This window comes from Macaca fascicularis, chromosome 16 (assembly GCF_037993035.2).
Source record: "Macaca fascicularis isolate 582-1 chromosome 16, T2T-MFA8v1.1".
Taxonomy (NCBI): Eukaryota; Metazoa; Chordata; class Mammalia; order Primates; family Cercopithecidae; genus Macaca; species Macaca fascicularis.
The window spans coordinates 87,879,918-87,898,062 of record NC_088390.1 but is presented as its reverse complement, the minus strand read 5'-3'; the positions used below and the strand labels follow the sequence as shown (position 1 = coordinate 87,898,062).

Below are 18,145 nucleotides of genomic sequence, written 5' to 3'. Positions count from 1 at the left end.
CTCTCTGTGTGTTGGCCTCTGCTTCTCCACTACAAACACGTGTTTCCCTGTTCTTCAAGGGGAATAGGGGAGGAGAATGGGGGAGGGGAATGGGGGAGGGGAATAAGAGAGGGGAATGGGGGAAGGGAATTGGGGAGGGGAATGGGGGAGGAAATGGGGGAGGGGAATAGGGGCGGGGAATGGGGGCATGACCCAGGCAGGGCCAGGCCGGCTCGCTTCCAGTGTGGCTGCCCAGTAGGGATGCAGGGTCCTTGCTCATTCCAGGAAAGGGCATGCTCCCCTGGGCCAGGGGACATGGCTGTGTGATCGTCCAGGCCTGGGGGTCGGGTAACAACTCTACCAGAACCACGCGGGTCAGGTGAGGGCAGTTCCAGCATGAAACAGGGGCATCTGTTATCAGGAGAAGGTGGCAGGAAGGCCTTGGGGCAGACATGGCAGCGGGGGCCACACTCAGCCCCCGTGGGAGCCACACATTTCCCCCGACCCACTCCCACGACTCCAGGGGCACTGTGCAGCCATCTGATGGTCAAACAAACACTCCTGTTCCCCCCAGGAGATGAGCCAGGCCACTCAGCTGTGGCTGCACGGGTGACAGCTGTGCCTGCTATCTGGGATGTCCGCCTCCCTGAGTTCTCGGGAGGGTCTGCCGGGTGTCTGCAGCTGTGGAGTAGATGCTGGAACTACCCACTGCCAACCTACCTGACACCCAACAGAAGGGGAAGAAGAGGAGAAAATAAAATAGAAAGCACACAGCCCCAGGCGAGAAAGTCAAGGTGCCCTCCTTTTCCTGAGGGGCCCCGAGCTACCATGGGTATCTGCAGTGCCTTCACGCCTGGCCTTACCACCGTTGCCCTCGTCTCCAGCCAGAGCCTTGCACAGGTGGCTTCTTTCCCTGGTGGGGAGACCTAACTTTTATTCCTGGGGTGTCTGAGCCCCTGTGGCTCTTGCCCTCTTGGGGTTGCAGAGGTCTCCCACCAGTGCATTGGTGTGTCATACAGTTATGTTCTGAGGTCCCCAGCTCCACCCACGTCCCCTTGCTCAACTGCAGGCCAGAATGGCAACCACACACCCTCTTTTTTCTACTCACCTTGTGGCCCACGGAACCTGAAATGGCTCCAGATCCCTGGGCTGTAACGATGTCCCCCTTGGGTGCCACACTGCAGACCAGTGCAGCTCTGAGTCAGGACCGGAGGCAGAGCTTAGGGGCACTAGTGTGACAGTGAGAGGCTGAAACTCCTCCTCCAACTCCTGCCTCCTGAAGCCAGGACTGGAGCTTCTGCTGGCTCGTGGGGTGCCCTGCCTCAGACCAACCAGGCTGCGTGGCTCCCGGGCTGCAAACGCCAGGGACAGAGGGTGAGATGGGGAATGGCCGTGACTTAGTTCCTGTCTGTGCTTGTGCCTGGAATTGAGTTCCTTGGTTGCAGGGGCGGGGTGGGGTTCCCTGAGCAGGTCTAGACGTTCTCTAGGCCCACGGCACGACCTCACCCAGAGCAGTGCCCATTCCTGACCAGGACAAGTTGCTGCCATGCCATAACGGAAGGGACCAAAGTCATCAATGTGCCCCACAGCGCGGCCAGGTGCCCGTGAAGCATGGCACTGTGCTGGGATTTCAGGTCCGCTGTGGCTTCTACGATTGAGCCTTCCTCAGTGTGAATCCAGACCAGCCACGGGGACGGCAGTTTCAAGACGGAGTGCCTGTGCTTGACCTTCCTCCCTGCACACTGCGAATCCGTGGGGCGAGCTGCAGATTGGCTGGGGAGAGGGAGGTGATGGGCACCCCTGGGTGGGTCATGTGCCCACCTGACTCTGAAGAACTCTTCTGCAGTGGGGCTTCTGGTGGGCTCACATGAGCCTGCACGTGCTCAGCCTCCAGGCACAGCCCAAATGCCTGCGGATCCTCCTGTTCCTCGAACTCCCCGGACTCCTGTTCCCGACTCGCTTGCCATGTGTTTTTTCCAAGTCCCTCACATCTGGCCAGATGGCCAGGCACTGCCCAGGACCCTGTGTAGGCCTCGGCCTTGAACATTGAGGCGTCCACTCAGTGTGCACCCTGGAAGGGGTGTCCTGCAAGGTGGGGCTGTGAGGGTGCAGCCGTCCACTTGGGGCTGGGGCTGGCATCCTACAGAGCATTGTCTGTAAACCAAGGCTGCTGCCTCCTCGGTCAGCAGGTGATGGCGCTTTGCAGAGGCCATGAGTTTGAGGTGAGGGAGGGTCAGTGTAGCAGGAGTGGGCTCCAGCAGCTTCCTGAGCCTTCAGGTCCTGCATGGGTTTTTTCTGCCAGTGATGGATGGCTGGGTGCAGCTGCGTGCAGCCAGGTGGGCTGAGGAGACCCACTTTATGTTGGACAGCTGGGTTTCAAGGTCAACCGCAGTTGTGAAGACAGGCTGCCAGATTTAAAGAATAAAATACAGAAGCTGGGTGCGGGACTCACGCCTGTAATACCAGCACTCTGGGAGGCTGAACCGGGGGTTCGAGGCCAGCCTGGGCAATATAGTGAGACCCTCCCCCACCCAACTCTACAAAAAATAAAATAAAAAAATTAGCCGGGCTTGGTGGCGTGTACCTGTAATCCCAGCTACTTGGGAGGCTGAGGTGGGAGGATGGCTTGAGCACAGGAGGTGGAGGCTGCAGTGAGCCAAGATCGCACCACTGCACCCCAGCCTGGGTGACAGAGTGAAACCCTCTGTCTCTAAATAAATAAATAAATAAATAAAATAGGACGTCAGGTTAATTTAAATTTCAGATAATGAATAATTTTTAGTATAAGTATACCCCTCATATTGCATGGAACATGCTTATGTTACAAAGTACTTGTTCTTCACCAGTAATGTGAATGACACTGCGGGTTCTGCAACCCCATCCGGACTCCCAGGTTCCCCCACGGTCAGAGCCCAGCGGGGAAGAACTGTGCCCTCACTGGGTCCCAGGGGTGAACCCTGATTGGCTCAGCTTAGGTCACATGCCTAGCCCAAAGCCAATCACAGTGGCAGAGGAAGCAGAGGTGTTGTGATTGGCCTGGCTTGGGTCATGTGACCAGAGAGTGGCATGGCTGTCCTCGCATCCACGTGCGTGCATGGCATGCCTGTGCCCCTCCTCAGAGGAGGCTCTTCCAGCAGCTTCCAGGGCCCTGGGACAGTGGCCTTGGACACCCTCTGAGGGCTTTGGCTTTTCGGAGCTCCACATGTCTGGGGGCAGCACTGTTTGCCTGCTGATCCTTCAGAATCTCCGGCTGCCCCACAGAGCTTGCAGCCCTGAGCAGAGGCTGCCTGGGCTCTGGCTGTGCAGACCTGCCTTGTCAGTGGGTGCTCGTCCCCTTCCTGTCCGGGCCCCCCGACATCACCTCTGGCCTTCTGTACCCTCGCTGTAGATTGGCTTTCCAACCCCACCCCCCAAAAAGACGGGCCATAGTGGGGGCTTCTGGGAGTACCAGGCCAGGGGTGCTTTGCCCAGGACCAGAGTGGAGAATAACCGGGCTAGTGGTGAAAATACAATTAGCCTCTCAGTGTGGAGTCTTCCCTCACTGGTCTGCTCACCGCCGGCCCCTGAGCCAGCCTGTTTCTTATAAGTGAAAACAGATTTCCTGACAAGGGGCAAGATCATAAACTTGTTCAAAGGCTCCCAAATAAAAAGGGTGGTTTTAACTTTCCCCTCTCAGCAAACCAAATTGTGAGGAGGTTTCTAGACCATTCCATCACCGCAGGAGGGGTTTGAGAGCCTGAGGCTCCTGACTGCTAGGAACCTTAGGGGAGACGGGCTCTGGGAGGCCGCTGGCTTAGCCCACCCCACTGCCATCTGGAACACTTTTTCTCAGTGAAGTCTCAGCCCCCAGCCCCAGTCTCAGTGAGACCAGAGTTCCCACTGGCCGCCTAGCCAGTCTGCCCCGGGGCTGAGGGCCCAGGCCTGGAGACTGTTCTCTGAGTCAGTTTTCTGAGGTGATGCCAGTGGAAGACGAGTCCTACCTAGCAAGCCCGTAGTCCTGCCTTTCTCTGCAAGCTGCCTTAGCTCAACTTTTGTCTTCGGATTAAACTAGTTAAAGGAAGCAACTGTGGATGCCCCCAGAAGTGCATTCTGCTAGGAGCTGAGCTTCCTGGAAGGGCAACAAGACGGCTCCTCTCCCTGGGGGCCTGAAGCCGGATTCCTTGGCTTGCAGCTGCTCTGTACTGCGGAAAGGCCTGTCCTGTACCCTTCGATGTGGCTTCTTGGAGTTCCTGGTGTGCCAGGTGCCACGGCTTCTGTGTGCTGGCCTTCTTCCCTACTGGGCTCTGAGTTTCTTGAGGGTGGGGGCTTTGTGTAATCTTCTCAACACTGCATCCTGGTGCATGGCACAGGGCCTGGCACACAGTAGGTCTTCAGTTTGTATGAATACTTGTTGAAATGACGGACAGATGGATAGGCAGATGGACAGAGGAATGGATGTCTGAGAAGGAAACAAGATGTGTCCTTGCCAAGAACAGATCACATCATCAGGGGTTGAGAACCAGCATGCACTGTCCCCTGCTTTGATGGGACAGGGACATCACAGGCGTCTTCTGGCAGGACGACAGATTCTAGGATATTTGGGATAGGCTGGAGGTGTTGAGTTTCCCCACCAGCCCTGGGTATCATGAGGGACCCTGCTGTCCTCTCTGTCCAGGGAGACAGGACTGGAGATTCTCCCTGAACAGTAGGTGTTGGCCCAGGAAGCCTAGGGTGCTGTGTCAATCCCCTGCCTTTTCTTTCTGTAAATGGGTACAGCCAGCCTCAGGAGCCTCCAAAAAACAGACAGGAAACACCCATCAGAGTGGGCCCTGCTGACTCTAAAGCACAGGAGAGAGCCTGCCTGAAAACTCAATCTCAGCAAAGGGGCAAAAGACTCCAGGGGGACGTGGAATGTAAGAAAACAGATGCTTTTCTCAGTTCTGCGGCGACATCAGGCCCAAGACCATGTGGCACGCTCATGGCAAACCCTGCTCCAGGCTCCGAGTGGCGGCTGTCTGTGTCTACTTTTTTCTTTTTCTTTTTTTTTGAGACAGAGGTTAGCTCTTATTGCTCAGGCTGGAGTGCAGTGGTGAGATCTCAGCTCACTGCAAACTCTGCCTCCTGGGTTCAGGCAATTCTCCTGCCTCAGCCTCCCAAGTAGCTGGGATTACAGGCGTGCGCCACCACGCCTGGCTAATTTTGTATTTTTAGTAGAGACGGGGTTTCTCCATATTGGTCAGGCTGGTCTTGAACTCCTGACCTCAGGTGATCTGCCTGCCTCAGTCTCCCAAAGTGCTGGGATTACAGGTGTGAGCCACTGCGCCCGGCCTTAGTGTCTGCTCTTGGTCTGCTGCTGCTTCTTGCTTCGGGAAAGCCTTTGCTCAGGCCCTCAGGAGTCCAGGGGGCTGAATGGAAGTGAAGTGTGTCTGGCCTTCGGAAGTGATGTAAGTGGCCTGAGAGCCTTGACCACAGACCTGATCTCTGTGATGAGGCGCTGACAGAGGGGAGGCTTGGAGGCCAGCCCTGCTCCTCTTTCTGCCTGAACTGGGCCTCTCAAGCCTCCCTTGGGTGTAGGTGAGGACACAAGACCTGGGGGTTGAGGCTGGGGGCCAAGGGAAAGGGGCTGAGACCACCATGCCGACTGGGCTCTGCCTGTGCATCTGTCCAGAAATCCCTTGGGCTGCCTGTGAGCCTCATCCTGGTCTCATGGGTGGGGAAAGAGACCAAGGTCTGTATTCACAGACAGGGACACTGAGGTCCGAGCTACTGGAATGTCAGGCTGCACCTAAAGGCCTGGCCCCAGGGCCGCACCTCTACCCCACTGACCCATGGCCCGGCCCAGCTCCCCACCCGAGACAGGGGCAGGCCTGGTCCCCCTGGCAGCTGTGCTGTGGTCCCAGGTGGGCACTGAGTGGTGGCTGGGCCTTGTACAATCCACCCGCCTGTCCCTGGGAAGCTCTCGCTCCCCTAGACGCATCCTCATCACCATCATGGCTCCAGGTAGCCTGAGGCGGGTACCGAGGCTGCACTGACAGGGCGGGCACGGGAAGCTCAAGGCCGGGTCCTCTGGCTCTTACAGGAGGGAGGTTCTGGCTTCTCACTGGGACTCCTGGGGAGCGGGAGAGGGGTGGCTGTTGGGGGAGAATGGAGGCCGAGAGGCGCAGGTTCCTGGTAGGGGCTTGGTGGGAGGCAGGGAGCCGTTCAGTTATTCCCCTGGGATGCTGCCTCTGCTTGTTTTCTTAGCCTGCACCCAGGGGCCAGAGGCAGTTCCCTCCTCACCCTGCCTGGTACAGACTCAGGAGACCACTGAGGGGCCCACCCGGCATGGGCATCTGGCCAGCTCCAGTGCCCGGTGACCCTGCGACGGCTGAGCGGTGCGGGTGCTTCTCCCCAACTCCCCACCAACCCCCAGCAACCTCGGCAGGCCGGGGACGAACACTTAAAGCCCCCTGGTCCCCAATTGGTTTGTGGTATTAAAAACGAATTGCGATCAGCCAGGTTGTCATTTCTACCTGATAAAACATCACTTTTATTGATCTTACTCACCCAGCGCCAGCATTCATCTTGCTCCAGCATTTCACATAATGGCCCGTTTGTCTTGATCAAAGTGTAGTCTTACATGTTTAACCCTTGGGGCTCTGCAGCTGTGCGTGCCCAGCCCCCAGACCGTCCTTCCCACAACGCCCCACCCTTTGTCCAAGCCCGGTTCTGGGGGCAGGAGGTTCTGGAAGGCAAGGATGGCTGTGTCTGAGATAAGGTGGGAGGATGAGTGGCAGAAAGACGGTGGAGGGGAGGGTAGCACGCTGGTGTTTTGAGGCCAGGCCCAGGCACGAGTCCTGCCGTTAAGACTCAGCAGTGCGCCCTGCAGGGCTCCTGGGGATGTCAGTCCCTTGAGGTCAGGGGCTCACCTAAGCCTGTGGTCAACCCCACTCGCTGTGCCCGGGTCACCTGCCTCCTGGGCTCACCCAGACCATTCCTGGGCCCATTGGTGGCACCCCCTTCAGCCAGGCCCCCTCTGTAGCCATTTCCAGCCCTCAGTCCCACCTGGACCCCTGGCCCTGTGCCATCCTTAAAGCCTTTCTTCTTGGTGCTAGCCCTTCCCCACAGGTACCTGTGCTGGCCTGGGCCCTTTAACCCTGACCCCCAGGCGCCTGGCTGGCCTGGGACCTCCAACCCTGACTCCCAGGCTGCAGAACGAGTGCCTCAATTTGACTGCAGACTCTGCTTAGAGCTCTTGGGGCATCCATTGTCAAAGAGAGAACACAGGCTTCACGCTGTTCTCAGGGGCTTGAGATTTGGACTCTGCCACCCTCTAGCTCTAGCATCAGTCCCCTACCTCCCCCCGCCCCTACTGACCACCTGCTGGCCACCCCAGCTGTTCCTTCACTACCCTCTCCCCTGCCCTGGGCTCTTCCAAAATAGCCCAGGTATTACTTCTTCCAGGGAGTCCACCTGGACTGCCCCCGAGACAGTCAGTTGTCTGCTTTGCCAGGTGTGATGTCCCTGCTGCCACATGCAGTGGGGGGGGGGGGGCAGGGAGCTGCCGTGCAGCCCCACCAGGCCTGGCTCAGCCCTAATACCACACTTTTGGCTGAGATGGGGGTGGCCGACCTTAGGGTTCCATGGGCGAGGTTATCTCGGCCGTGTAGCCCCAGGTATAGCTGCTGGGCCCCACTGTTCTCTCTCTCCCATCTGCCTGTCATGAAGGTGGGGCCATGGGCGGCTCACTCCCACCGTGGCTCACTGCTTGGTACACTGCTAGCACCAGGCAGTGCTGGATGAATGGAGGATTTGAACCCAAGACCTGCTGGCAGAGGTTTCCTGTGGGCTTCCCAGGCAGGTGTCACCTCTCCGGCCTGGGCGTCACCTGGCTCTCTTGCCCCAGAGTCCCTGTTGGCTGCCTGTGGCCTCTCTGTGCGACCTGCTCCATCAGGCAAGCTCCTGGGGTGGGCAGGAGGTGGCAGCCAAGGCCTGGCTCAGGGCTCCAGGAGCCGGGGCAACAGCTGTAGGCCTTCCTCCCTGTTCCGGGCTGGCTTCTGCCCCAAAAAGTCACTGAGATGACAGAAGTCAGGGTCTCCTGAGCCCACAGGGAGTGTCTGGTCCCACCCATCTTTCCTTTCTTACCACAGAGGACCCCCGACCCGGAAACCTGGTCCAGCAGGCCCTCCTTACTCAGGGCCCAGCCAAGGTCCTCATCTGCTCCCTGCCCTCGAGGCAGCCTGAGGCATGGTCGGTCCCTGAGCACCTCCCTCCGCACTCACTGGCCCAGGGCATCCTCCAAGGACCGTGTTTCCTGGCCGTGGGCACAGCTGTGACCAGGCGCTCGGGGCCCACTGGGACAGATGCACACCGACTTCACGCAGCTTCCCGAGATCCCAGTGGCAGAGGGGGGACAAGGAGGGTCCCCCACCCCCTGCAAGCATCCAGCTTCCTCTAGGTCTGCAGCCTCATCAACAGGGCTCCCTCCAGCTGGGGGTGCACTGATCTGTGTTCCCACACCCGGGTCGTGGGCCGGTCCTCGCAGGGTGGCCATTCACATCGGAGGCCCTGCCCAGCATGGTGGTTCAGAGACTGCTCTTGCCCTTGTCCCCTCCAGCGGAACCTACTCTGGCCCCGGACTCTGGCTCAGGCTGGAGGGACCCCACCCCTAAGACCACCCTAACCCCATTCCAGTCACATGACCCTTTTCTGGCCTGAGGCTCAGTGCCCTGAGGGGCTACACAGGGGGCAGTGGGGAGGCCTGGTCCAGAAGCCCCAGCTCTGGGAACGAGAGGCTTCTGCTGAGCCCCTGGAGCCCTGGCCCCCCCAGGAGTACCGTGGGACACAGGACCCTGGACCCCCGAAAACCTGTACAATAGTCCATATATTTATTCTTAAGCAAGTTATCAATAAAAAATTTGATACTAAAATGCCTTTACATAGTCTGCTGTTCATAAAACCTTTGTGTGTTTTTTTGTCCATTTTGTTTTTAGTGTTTACATTGAAAAAAAAAAATCCAACCATCCCCTTAGTTTACACATTTACAGGAATCGTGCTTTCGTCACGTTAAGCACGGCGAGAGGGGAGGGGCCACACCAATCGCACGCACACAGAAAGGAAAAAAAGAAAAAAACAAGGGACAAAGCGGAACCCAGCAGAAGCGGGACGAGGATGAGGTGGCCGCGCCCTCCTCAGCCTTCCCTGGAACTCCAGTGGCTCGGCGTACCCCCAGTGTGTTTCTCTTCACTTGACATTGTTCTGATCCCCGAGCCTCGAGCAGGACCTCGTACAACCACCTCCCCAGACAACCACCGGGAATGAAATATTGCACTCATGTGAGACAAAGGCTAGGCTCGGGGGTGGGAGCGGGGGGCTGGGGGCAGGGACCCCTGACCACAACGTAAGCCCCCAGCCTTGAGCTTCCTGGGGAGCCTCTGGGAATGGCCCTTCAGGGGGTCCGCCCAGCAGATGAGAAACAGGCCCTAATGGGCCCAAGAAAAATAGAGGGGCCAAGGGGACCTGGGATTGGAGCGCAGGGCACCCGCCAGCACCCCTGCTTCCGAGGCCTGTGGTGTGTGGGTGACACAGAGCTTGTCCTAGAGCAGCGGCTAACTTGGGGGGGCTTTCCTGAAGCTCCCGTAGGGCCAGGGGAACCTTGGTGTGGGAGGACATGGGGAGTACGTGGTCCCCCATGCATTTCTGAAGCTGAAGGCTGTCAGGCTCAGGTCCAGGCAGCCCTATGTATCCTTGGCTGTGGGAGAAAGGGAGGGGTGTGAATTCTCCTGGGATACTGGGGTAGAGCCCCCGAGGGGTGCTCCTTGCACCTGGGGCCAGGATGTGGGTTCGGGTGGTCAGAGGGACCCTTATTCTATGCCCCGAGCACGCCCATCAGGCCATCTGCCCCACCGAGTGGCACTGAAAAGACCAAGAAACCTCTAAAGGCGTTGGGGCAGGCAGAGGTGTCCGAGGGCCAGGCAGATTCGGCTGGTGGAAAAGGGGGCCCAGGAAGGGGCCTTCCCCTGCTTGGGGTGGGCCGTGGGGCAGAGTCTGCATTTTATTTTCTTCTCCCTTGGCCACAGCACTGCTGGCCTGGCCTCACCACCATCTACCCAGCAGGCCAGGGGTTTGGGGGCGTCGATAACGTGGGTGGGAAAAGGGGTGTCTTTCGCATGCACTCTGCTGGGGGTGAGGAGACAATCTGGCTGGACTGTGAACCTGCCCTCGGAGGCCCAGAGCCCTGCCCAGTTCAGGATCCTGGCCAAGCTGCCCCTTCACGCGGCACCTGCTACTTTCAGGAAAGTTAAGACCCCAGGGGTGAGGAGGGCTCAGAGCTGGGCCTTGCTTCCCGAGTGTGCCAGGGCGGCGAGGGTGAGGGGGGTGAGGGGCCAGCCCCTCCCTGCTCTGGGTGGAGGCCAGACTCCTCAGCCTCAGACCAACTGGCCCCGGAAACAGAAATCAGATATAAGTTGGAGTATGATTCAGGAAATACAATCCAAACATCGCTTTTTCTTATCAATACTTTAAAATATTTGTTCGTCTTTGTCTTGTTTTGAACAGAGGTGAGATGCACACGGCTGCTGTCACACTCCCTGGTCTGGGCTTTGCCTCTTGAATTCTTCTTTCCCTACAGGCCCCTCATCACCACCCCCTGCTCTAACACGTCTTTTCTAGGAGACGCACTGAAAGCAAATAAACTCAACTGACTTTCATCTTACACGGTTGTCCCCCCAAGAGATTGGAGGGTGCCACCAAGGGTCCCACCTGACCCTCCCGTGGCCTCTGCCCCCTGCCCCGAGCTGCCTCTGTCGTCCCAGGCGCCCCCATTGGAACCCAGCTGGGCTGAGAACAGTGCATTTCCAAAGGAAACCCCAGGACAAAAATGGCCACACACAAGCACACACACACATGCGCTCACACACACCTTGTCACGCGGATGGGGAAAAACCCTTTTCCACATTTTTCCATAAAACTTCCCCGCAGAAATACAATATTTACATAGAGAAATAAATAGACAACACACCTGATTTCTGCTTTCCCTGGTGGGAGACAGTCGGAGGTACTAGGGAATATGGCTTGGATTCGAATCTCCCGTGAACTGCCGGTGCGGGAAACGGAGGGTGCTGTGGGCGGGGCGGGCCAGGGACCCATCAGGGCCACAGCCCGACCCTCCGCAGCGGATGGGACGGGACTGGGTTCCGACACCTGGAACACTGTTTCCAGGGAAAACCTAAGAAAGCCTGGTCTTGCCCTGTGGGCTTTTGCATATTTGCTCAGACTCGCCCCTGGGAGGCTGGGGCTGCCTCCTGCCCGGCGGCTTGGCTGATGCCAGGCTCCGCACACAGGGTCCCTGGCACAGGTGGGAGGCATCTGCGGTGGGCGGCTCAGCATAGGATGGGCACGCCATCGGCTGTCACCAGGCGCCCGGTGGTGGGGTCGTAGGTGCCCGCCAGGTAGTAGAGGTCCTGCCGGTCCTGGCACTTGCGGCTCCGGGCCATCTGCTCGTACTGCTCACGCGCCACAACCTGGCACTTGTGGGAGATGGTCTGCACGTCGTTCTCATCCTCATGGCAGGACTGGTACAGTGCGTTCTGCGGGCGAGGCGTGCGGGGCGTCAGCGGCCGGCCAGGAAAGACCCCTGCCCCCCCCATGCTCTGTAAGGGTCACCGGACGGGCCTCCAACTGTGTGACCGGAACAGGGCAACCAGTCCAGAGCCCGAGGAGCCTGCTGGGGACCCTCTGGGGACTGTCGGAGTCAGAGAAATACTAATTTCCCTGGAAGATGGACACGTCCCATGGTCTGGAAAACGGCTTCTTCTCAGGGAGGAGCAGAGGGCGTGCTGAGGGCAATTTCTGTCCTGGGCTGGCATCGCAGGCAGGGAGGACCCACGGGGTGGGGGCTGCTACACATCCCAGGAGTGAACTGGGCCTGCCGGATGCTGAGCACTGCCGTGGGCCACAGACCCCGACAGTGGGGAGGGACCCGGGGGCCCTGCTCTAGGGCATGGCTACAGGCTGTGTGGCTCCCCGCGGGGCCGTGGGACCTGCTGAGCGGGAGATGTGTGGTGGGGCCAGGTGCCCTGTGTTGGAGCACAGCGCTGGCTGCTGTCGTGCCCCCTCCCCGGGGCCCTGAGGGGGGCTGGGCCCCGCACCTGCCTGGGCCTCACCTTGCCGTCGCACTGCCTCTTGCCCAGCTTGGTCTCCTCGGGGTGGTAGAACCACTTGACCTTGACCACCATGTTGCTGCCCCAGGACTCCCACATGCTCTCGATGCGGCCGATGTAGGGGAGGTTGGGCCGGCCAGCTGACAGGAAGACGGCGCAGTCCCCGACACGCAGAGTCTCCTCGCCCCGCACGATGGCCTTGTAGAACAGCTTCCGGGCCTTCCCCTTCATGCCACGCCGCTGTGGGGGACATGGGCAGGGTGGCTCTGAGAGGCCAGGGGCAGGGGGGACAGGCGGCGGCCAGGAGGCCTGGAGGGCGTGGTGTGGGTGTGTGAGTCTGAGTTTGAGAGTGTGAGTGTGCGGGGCGCCCGCAAGGACGGGAAGCGGCAGCACCGCGGCTGAAGGCCATGGCAGCCATGGATCCGGAGCAGGGGCCGCGCCTCCACTCAGCCTGCACACGGAGTCATGACATCTGGACACTGGACCTGGGGCAGGGAGGTGTGGACGAGACGTTCACCACAGTGTTATTTACGAGGGCAAAAGACCCACGAGCGGCCCTGTGCATCCCTGAGCAGTGCCCTGGCGAGGACAGACGCTGGCATCTGAGCGCGGGGATCCACAGCTCTCCAGCTGGCCGTGCCACTATTGACGTGGAACAGTGAGGCCATAACATGTGGAGTGCAGCTCGGGCCCGGCGCCGACGTGAAGTCGTTTCCACCGTCACGCAGGCCGTGGGCTCCAGCGAGGGGCCCGCGGAAGTAGCTGTCTGCCTCACTGGGTCATGGATGGGTTTTTGTTCTTCCCTTGAGTTTTCCACATTTTTTTTTTTTTTTTTTTTTGAGATGGAGTCTCGCTCTGTCGCCCAGGCTGGAGTGCAGTGGCCGGATCTCAGCTCACTGCAAGCTCCGCCTCCCGGGTTTACGCCATTCTCCTGCCTCAGCCTCCCCAGTAGCTGGGACTACAGGTACCCGCCACCTCGCCCGGCTAGTTTTTGTATTTTTTTAGTAGAGACGGGGTTTCACCGTGTTAGCCAGGATGGTCTCGATCTCCTGACCTCGTGATCCGCCCGTCTCGGCCTCCCAAAGTGCTGGGATTACAGGCTTGAGCCACTGCGCCCAGCCCCGAGTTTTCCACATTTTTTAACTTGAAATCAAGTAGGAAGATGCAAAAAGGAGAGGAAGGGCAGCAGGGGCGTGTGAGCCTGCCCTGGTTTCCTGGGGAACACGGAACTCCTCCTGCCACCCTCTGGAGACCTACCTGTGTGGGGTTCCCCGACCACTTCCAGAGCTGCCGGACGGGCAGGAAGGCTGAGATCTTTGGCCGGTTTTCCACGGAGGGCAGCCGCTGCCTCCGGGAGAGCTCTTTGGCTTTGGAGAAGCTCAGGGCCTCTTTGCGCTTGAGCTTGGATTTGCTGCTGCTGGGGCCTGAGCCCGCACCACTGCCAGCCACCGTGGCCCTGGACAGGAAGCAGCGCTGGGCGTGCGCGTGAGGGCCGCCGCCCTTGGAGCGCAGGGCCTCGGGCTGGGCCAGGAGGGTGGGCACGGGGTGGGTGAGGCAGGTCTGCAGCAGCAGGGCGGGGTCCTCATCGTCTGAGCTGTAGGACGAGTCCTCGTTGTCAGAGGAGCAGAGGCTGGAAGTGGACATAGAGCCTGAGGAGGAGGAGGTGGACGAGCCGGAGGAGGAGGAGGACACGGACAGGCGGGCGAGGAAGCGGGAGGGCACACCGGCCGCCAGCCCCGGCCCGTCCTCATCCTCGTCCGAGAAGGAGCTGTGGCAGTCGCTGTCGTAGGGCAGTGGGAATTCCGCCTGGCCCGCGTACTTGCGCAGTGCCAGCCCCATGGACAGCGGGGGGATGGGCGCCCGCCCCTTCTTGTCCTTGCCCACGAGGGCCGGGTGCACATAGCTGGGGCTGGGCAGGGGCCGCCCGAGCTTGGGGCCAAAGTCCTTGTCCCCCATGAGCAGCGCCCTGCAGGTTTTGTTCTTGGGGGAGGTCACACCCTCGTGGTCCAGCTTGACCAGGAACTCGCCGCCGGCCCGCCGCCGCCCACCCTTCTCGGCCTCCACCCTCTCGGCCTTCTTGGCCCGAAGCAGCTTGTGGGCTCCCCCGGGGAGGCCCGGCCCGGTCCCCCCGACGAAGGGCGCGTAGGAGCTGGCCAGGCTGCTGAAGGAGTCAGCGCGGAAGCCGTTGCCGAACACGGGTGTAGCCATGCTGTGCACGGGGAACAGGGCCTCGCGGGCCCGCAGCTTCTTGCTGCTGCCGTTGAGCTGGAAGAGGTTCTGCAGCACCCCCGGCCCCTTGCTGGCCGCTGCCGCTGCCTTCCGCTTGGTCTGCGCCACTGCGGACCAGCTCAGCAAGGGGCTGCCACGGCGGCCCAGGAAGTGGTCGGAGGCCCCCGTGGGGGATTTGGCACCTGAGGTTAGGAGTTCGGCTTTACCTGAGGGCAAAAGCCCAGCGGAGTCAGCCCCAGCTGGGCCCACAAAACTGCCTCCACCTGCCACTCCCTGGACCCTGCCTGCCCCTCCCTGGACCCTGCCTGCCCCATGGGTCTCCTCGTTCCCCCAGCCCCCAGAGGATGCCTTCCCCCATCTGGGTTCTGGGAAGTCCAGCAAAATACCAGCTTTGTCTTTGCTAATGGATTTCTTCCCGGGTGTCTTCAAAGCTTCGGGGCCATCCTGTGCTTTGGGGGACAGGCTGGGGGTGGTGGCTTCACTGGGCGGGGGCGCCTCGCTGGATGCCTTCTTGGTCCTCCGGCAGCTGCTAGACACTAGCAGGGCTGGAGAGGGCTCTGTGCCTGTGGACAGCATGGGCCAAGGGCTTCAGTGCCATGGCTGTGGGGTACTGCCACCCCAACCCTTCCTTGGGAGCCTGTCTGGACACAGTGGAGCCCAGGCAGGGCCCTGCCCCACGCAGGTCCCGGGCTCACACTGGATCTTGAAGTCAGGCGGCAGCAGCCTGACATTGGAGACAGCGATGTGGCCGGTGTCCCCATCGTCAAATTCCACCACTACCGAGTCCAGGTCCTCATCTTCGTCACCGGAGGCCCCTGTGGACGGCACACCTGAGCTTGTGGCTGGAACCCCCAGCAGGTGCCCGAAACAAGGAGGCGGGGCTGCCGAGGCCGGTCGGGAGGGTGAGGGGAGGGCTCCAGGGTTCTTCTCCTTGACCACACGGAGGGTGGAGCCGCCCTGCAGCCCGGGAGCCGGGGCCTCCTCTCCGACTCCTGCAGTGCCTCCCGTGCGATGCCACCGTCATCCCACCCCGACCGGAACCTGACCTCCCCACACGTGCTGATGCCCACGTGCCCACCTCCCAGCCGAGTCCCTCCTGGCGGCACCTCCCACCTGCCTGGCCACTTGCCTGTGGGGTCTTTGCGCCTTTCACCCTAGGGACCTACATGCCCTGCCTGTAGTCAGCCGGTTTTGCCCAGGGGAGCTGGTGCCCCCCTGATGTACTCTGTGACCCCCAGCAGCAGCGCTCTGGGTCCCTTCCTGCTGGGCCCTCTCTGCTTGGCTGGAGGCCGGAGCCCCCTCCCTCCCTCCCCACACACCCTGTGCTTTTTCATGGCGCCTGGGGAGCTCATTTTATTGTCGTACTCTGTCTAAGCAGAGAGCTGGTTCTGCCCTCGCCAGCCTCGGAAGTCAGGCTGTTGGGGCCAGACACGAGCCTGTGGGTCTCAGAAGGGCCTGCCCCAGCTCCCGCCTTGGGTATAGCTTACCCCGGACCACGTTGCCCGGGTACAGACATCGAGACTTCTGGCTCCAGTAGGCGCAGACCCGTGTGCCGGGCGGGAGGTACCGGCTGGATTGTGGCCGCACGTCAAGAACCTGCAGGAACGCGGGCGGCGGCTGTGAGCAGGTGGGGTCCGGCCCAGGGTTGCCCGAGAGCCTGGTTCCTGGGCCCGGGAGTGGCTGTGGCCCAGGCTAAGGCCTTCCTTTGTCCTGGGGCGAGTTAGCCAGGCACCTTCCCAGGGCAGGCGAGCCCGGTCCTCACCGCTTCCTGCAGCAGCTGCTCCAGCGAGTAGATCCTCTGCCGGTTGCCCCGCTCACCCTCGATGACGATGCTATAGCTGGGGGCATTGGAGAGTGTGAGGCGTCATGGGTCTCAGTTGCCCTCCAGGCCCCTGCCCTGCCCCACCGTGCCCAGGCCTCACATGTCGGGTGGCTGCAGGGTCCTGACGCTGCCCGCGTACAGCAGGCTGTCTTCCTTGGGGATGAGCACGGGCAGCCCGTCCCGCAGGTCCTCCTTGTGGATGGCACATGAGCGCGCTGTGGGCACAGAGTGTCAGCAGCCAGCATGGCCTACCCACTGTCCCTCCCCAGGCGGCTGGCGCCTTTTCTGGCCCCGCTCACCCAGGGCGGCACTCTGCTCTGCGCTCAGGGGGCCACTGTCCTCCTCCTCTTCCTCCTCGTCCTCCTCCTCTTCTGAGAAGCTGCTGTTGTCGTCAAACTCAAAGTCGTCCTCCACAGCGAAGCTTTCCAGCAGGCGGCTCACGGCCCGGCCCTTGCCCTGGGGGCCAGAGGGGTCAGGCTTGGGTGGGTGTGGGCGGGGTGCAGGTGAGTGCACAGTGGGCTCCCAGGGTTGGGGGGGCCAGAGGGGTCAGGCTTGGGTGGGGTACAGGTGAGTGCACAGTGGGCTCCCAGGGTTGGGGGCGCTGCTACCTGCTTGCCAGCCTTGCGCTTCACCTTGCTCAGCTTCCGGCCCTTCCCCAGGATGGCCTTGGCATTGCGTGCAGCCAGTGTGATGGACAGGGCCCCGTTCTTCCGCTGTGCATGGGCAGGCAGAGAAGGGGCTGAGCCGAGGGTGGTGGGACAGCCTGGGGCTGACCCAGGGCTCAGGAGCCGGCATGTGGGGGAGGGCAGGGAAGGCTTTTCCTCACAAGCACCCACCCTCTTGGCCCAGCACCCCAGAGCCCAGCCTCACCCGCAGCACTGGCTGCAGCACCGTGCCCTTGCGCGTGGCCCTCTTGAGGCGCTCGCTGGCCAGCTGGCTGCCCTCCTCACGGCAGGTGAAGGCCCGAGAGGGGCTGAAGAGGGTATCCCTGCTAGGGGTGGACCCTGGCTCTGCCCGCAGGCCGCCCTTGGCCTTGCCCTTGGCTTTCTTCTTGCCCAGCGCACCTGGGGGCCTCTGCCCTGAGGCCCGCTCCAGGGTGGTGCCCACCTTGGCCTTCACTGACCGCCTCTTGATCTTGACCTCACTTTCAGGGCTGGACAGGCGACAGGCCCCTGGGGGAGGGAGGGAAGACCGTCGCAGGGATCCCCATCCTGGAGACCTGGCTGGTTGGGCTGACTGTACCTGTTCTCCCTCCTGGTTACCCAGCAACCCCTGCCCTCCCTCCTGGTTACCCAGCAACCCCTGCCCTCCCTCCTGGTTACCCAGCAACCCCTGCCCTCCCTCCTGGTTACCCAGCAACCCCTGCCCTCCCTCCTGGTTACCCAGCAACCCCTGCCCTCCCTCCTGGTTACCCAGCAACCCCTGCCCTCCCTCCTGGTTACCCAGCAACCCCTGCCCTCCCTCCTGGTTACCCAGCAACCCCTGCCCTCCCTCCTGGTTACCCAGCAACCCCTGCCCTCCCTCCTGGTTATCTAGCATTTCCTGCCCTCCCTCCTGGTTACCCAGCAACCCCTGCCCTCCCTCCTGGTTATCTAGCATTTCCTGCCCTCCCTCCTGGTTACCTAGCAACCCCTGCCTCTCCTTCTTTTTCTTGGCCTTCTGGTTGGCCTCCATCTTGACCACAGAGGAGGGCGAGGGCCCCAGCACGGCCACACTGGCCCCGGCACGCAGCAGCAGCCCTGCCTCCCTGGGTGGTGCCTCTGTCCCCAGGAGACCCTCACAGTCCTCACTGTCATAGCCACTGCCTGGGAGAGAGGCAGAGGGGTCCCGATGACTTGATGTTAAGCTGTGCCATTGAGAGGTGGGGGAGATGACCCTCTGGGCATGCGGTTATGGCGGGGCTGTGAGTGGAACCAGTCACTGTCGCCCTCTGGGCTGCTCTGTGGGGCTGCTTTGGGGGCAGGTGCCTGAGGTCCTGGCCTCCAGCCTGAAGGGA

The 18,145-nt window shown here is 61.1% G+C and overlaps 1 protein-coding gene across 4 annotated transcripts in view; it reads right to left on the bottom strand.

Moving 5' to 3' along the window:
* Positions 1-8,803: 8,803 nt before the first annotated feature.
* BAHCC1 (BAH domain and coiled-coil containing 1) overlaps positions 8,804-18,145 on the bottom strand; it is a 72,035-nt gene continuing 62,693 nt past the window's right edge. For 3 of the 4 annotated variants that reach the window (XM_065532140.2, XM_065532143.2, XM_065532141.2), the window contains exons 17-28: positions 17,772-17,950; positions 17,020-17,321; positions 16,758-16,862; positions 16,449-16,605; positions 16,250-16,364; positions 16,090-16,165; positions 15,815-15,923; positions 15,023-15,142; positions 14,714-14,890; positions 13,356-14,533; positions 12,102-12,338; positions 8,804-11,525 (exon numbers count right to left, since the gene is read on the bottom strand). In XM_065532140.2, the coding sequence (XP_065388212.1) occupies positions 11,319-11,525; positions 12,102-12,338; positions 13,356-14,533; positions 14,714-14,890; positions 15,023-15,142; positions 15,815-15,923; positions 16,090-16,165; positions 16,250-16,364; positions 16,449-16,605; positions 16,758-16,862; positions 17,020-17,321; positions 17,772-17,950 (2,962 nt within the window). In that variant the 3' untranslated portion in view covers positions 8,804-11,318. The remainder of the gene's footprint in view (positions 11,526-12,101; positions 12,339-13,355; positions 14,534-14,713; positions 14,891-15,022; positions 15,143-15,814; positions 15,924-16,089; positions 16,166-16,249; positions 16,365-16,448; positions 16,606-16,757; positions 16,863-17,019; positions 17,322-17,771; positions 17,951-18,145) is intronic. The other variant, XM_065532144.2, reaches the window with a different exon arrangement.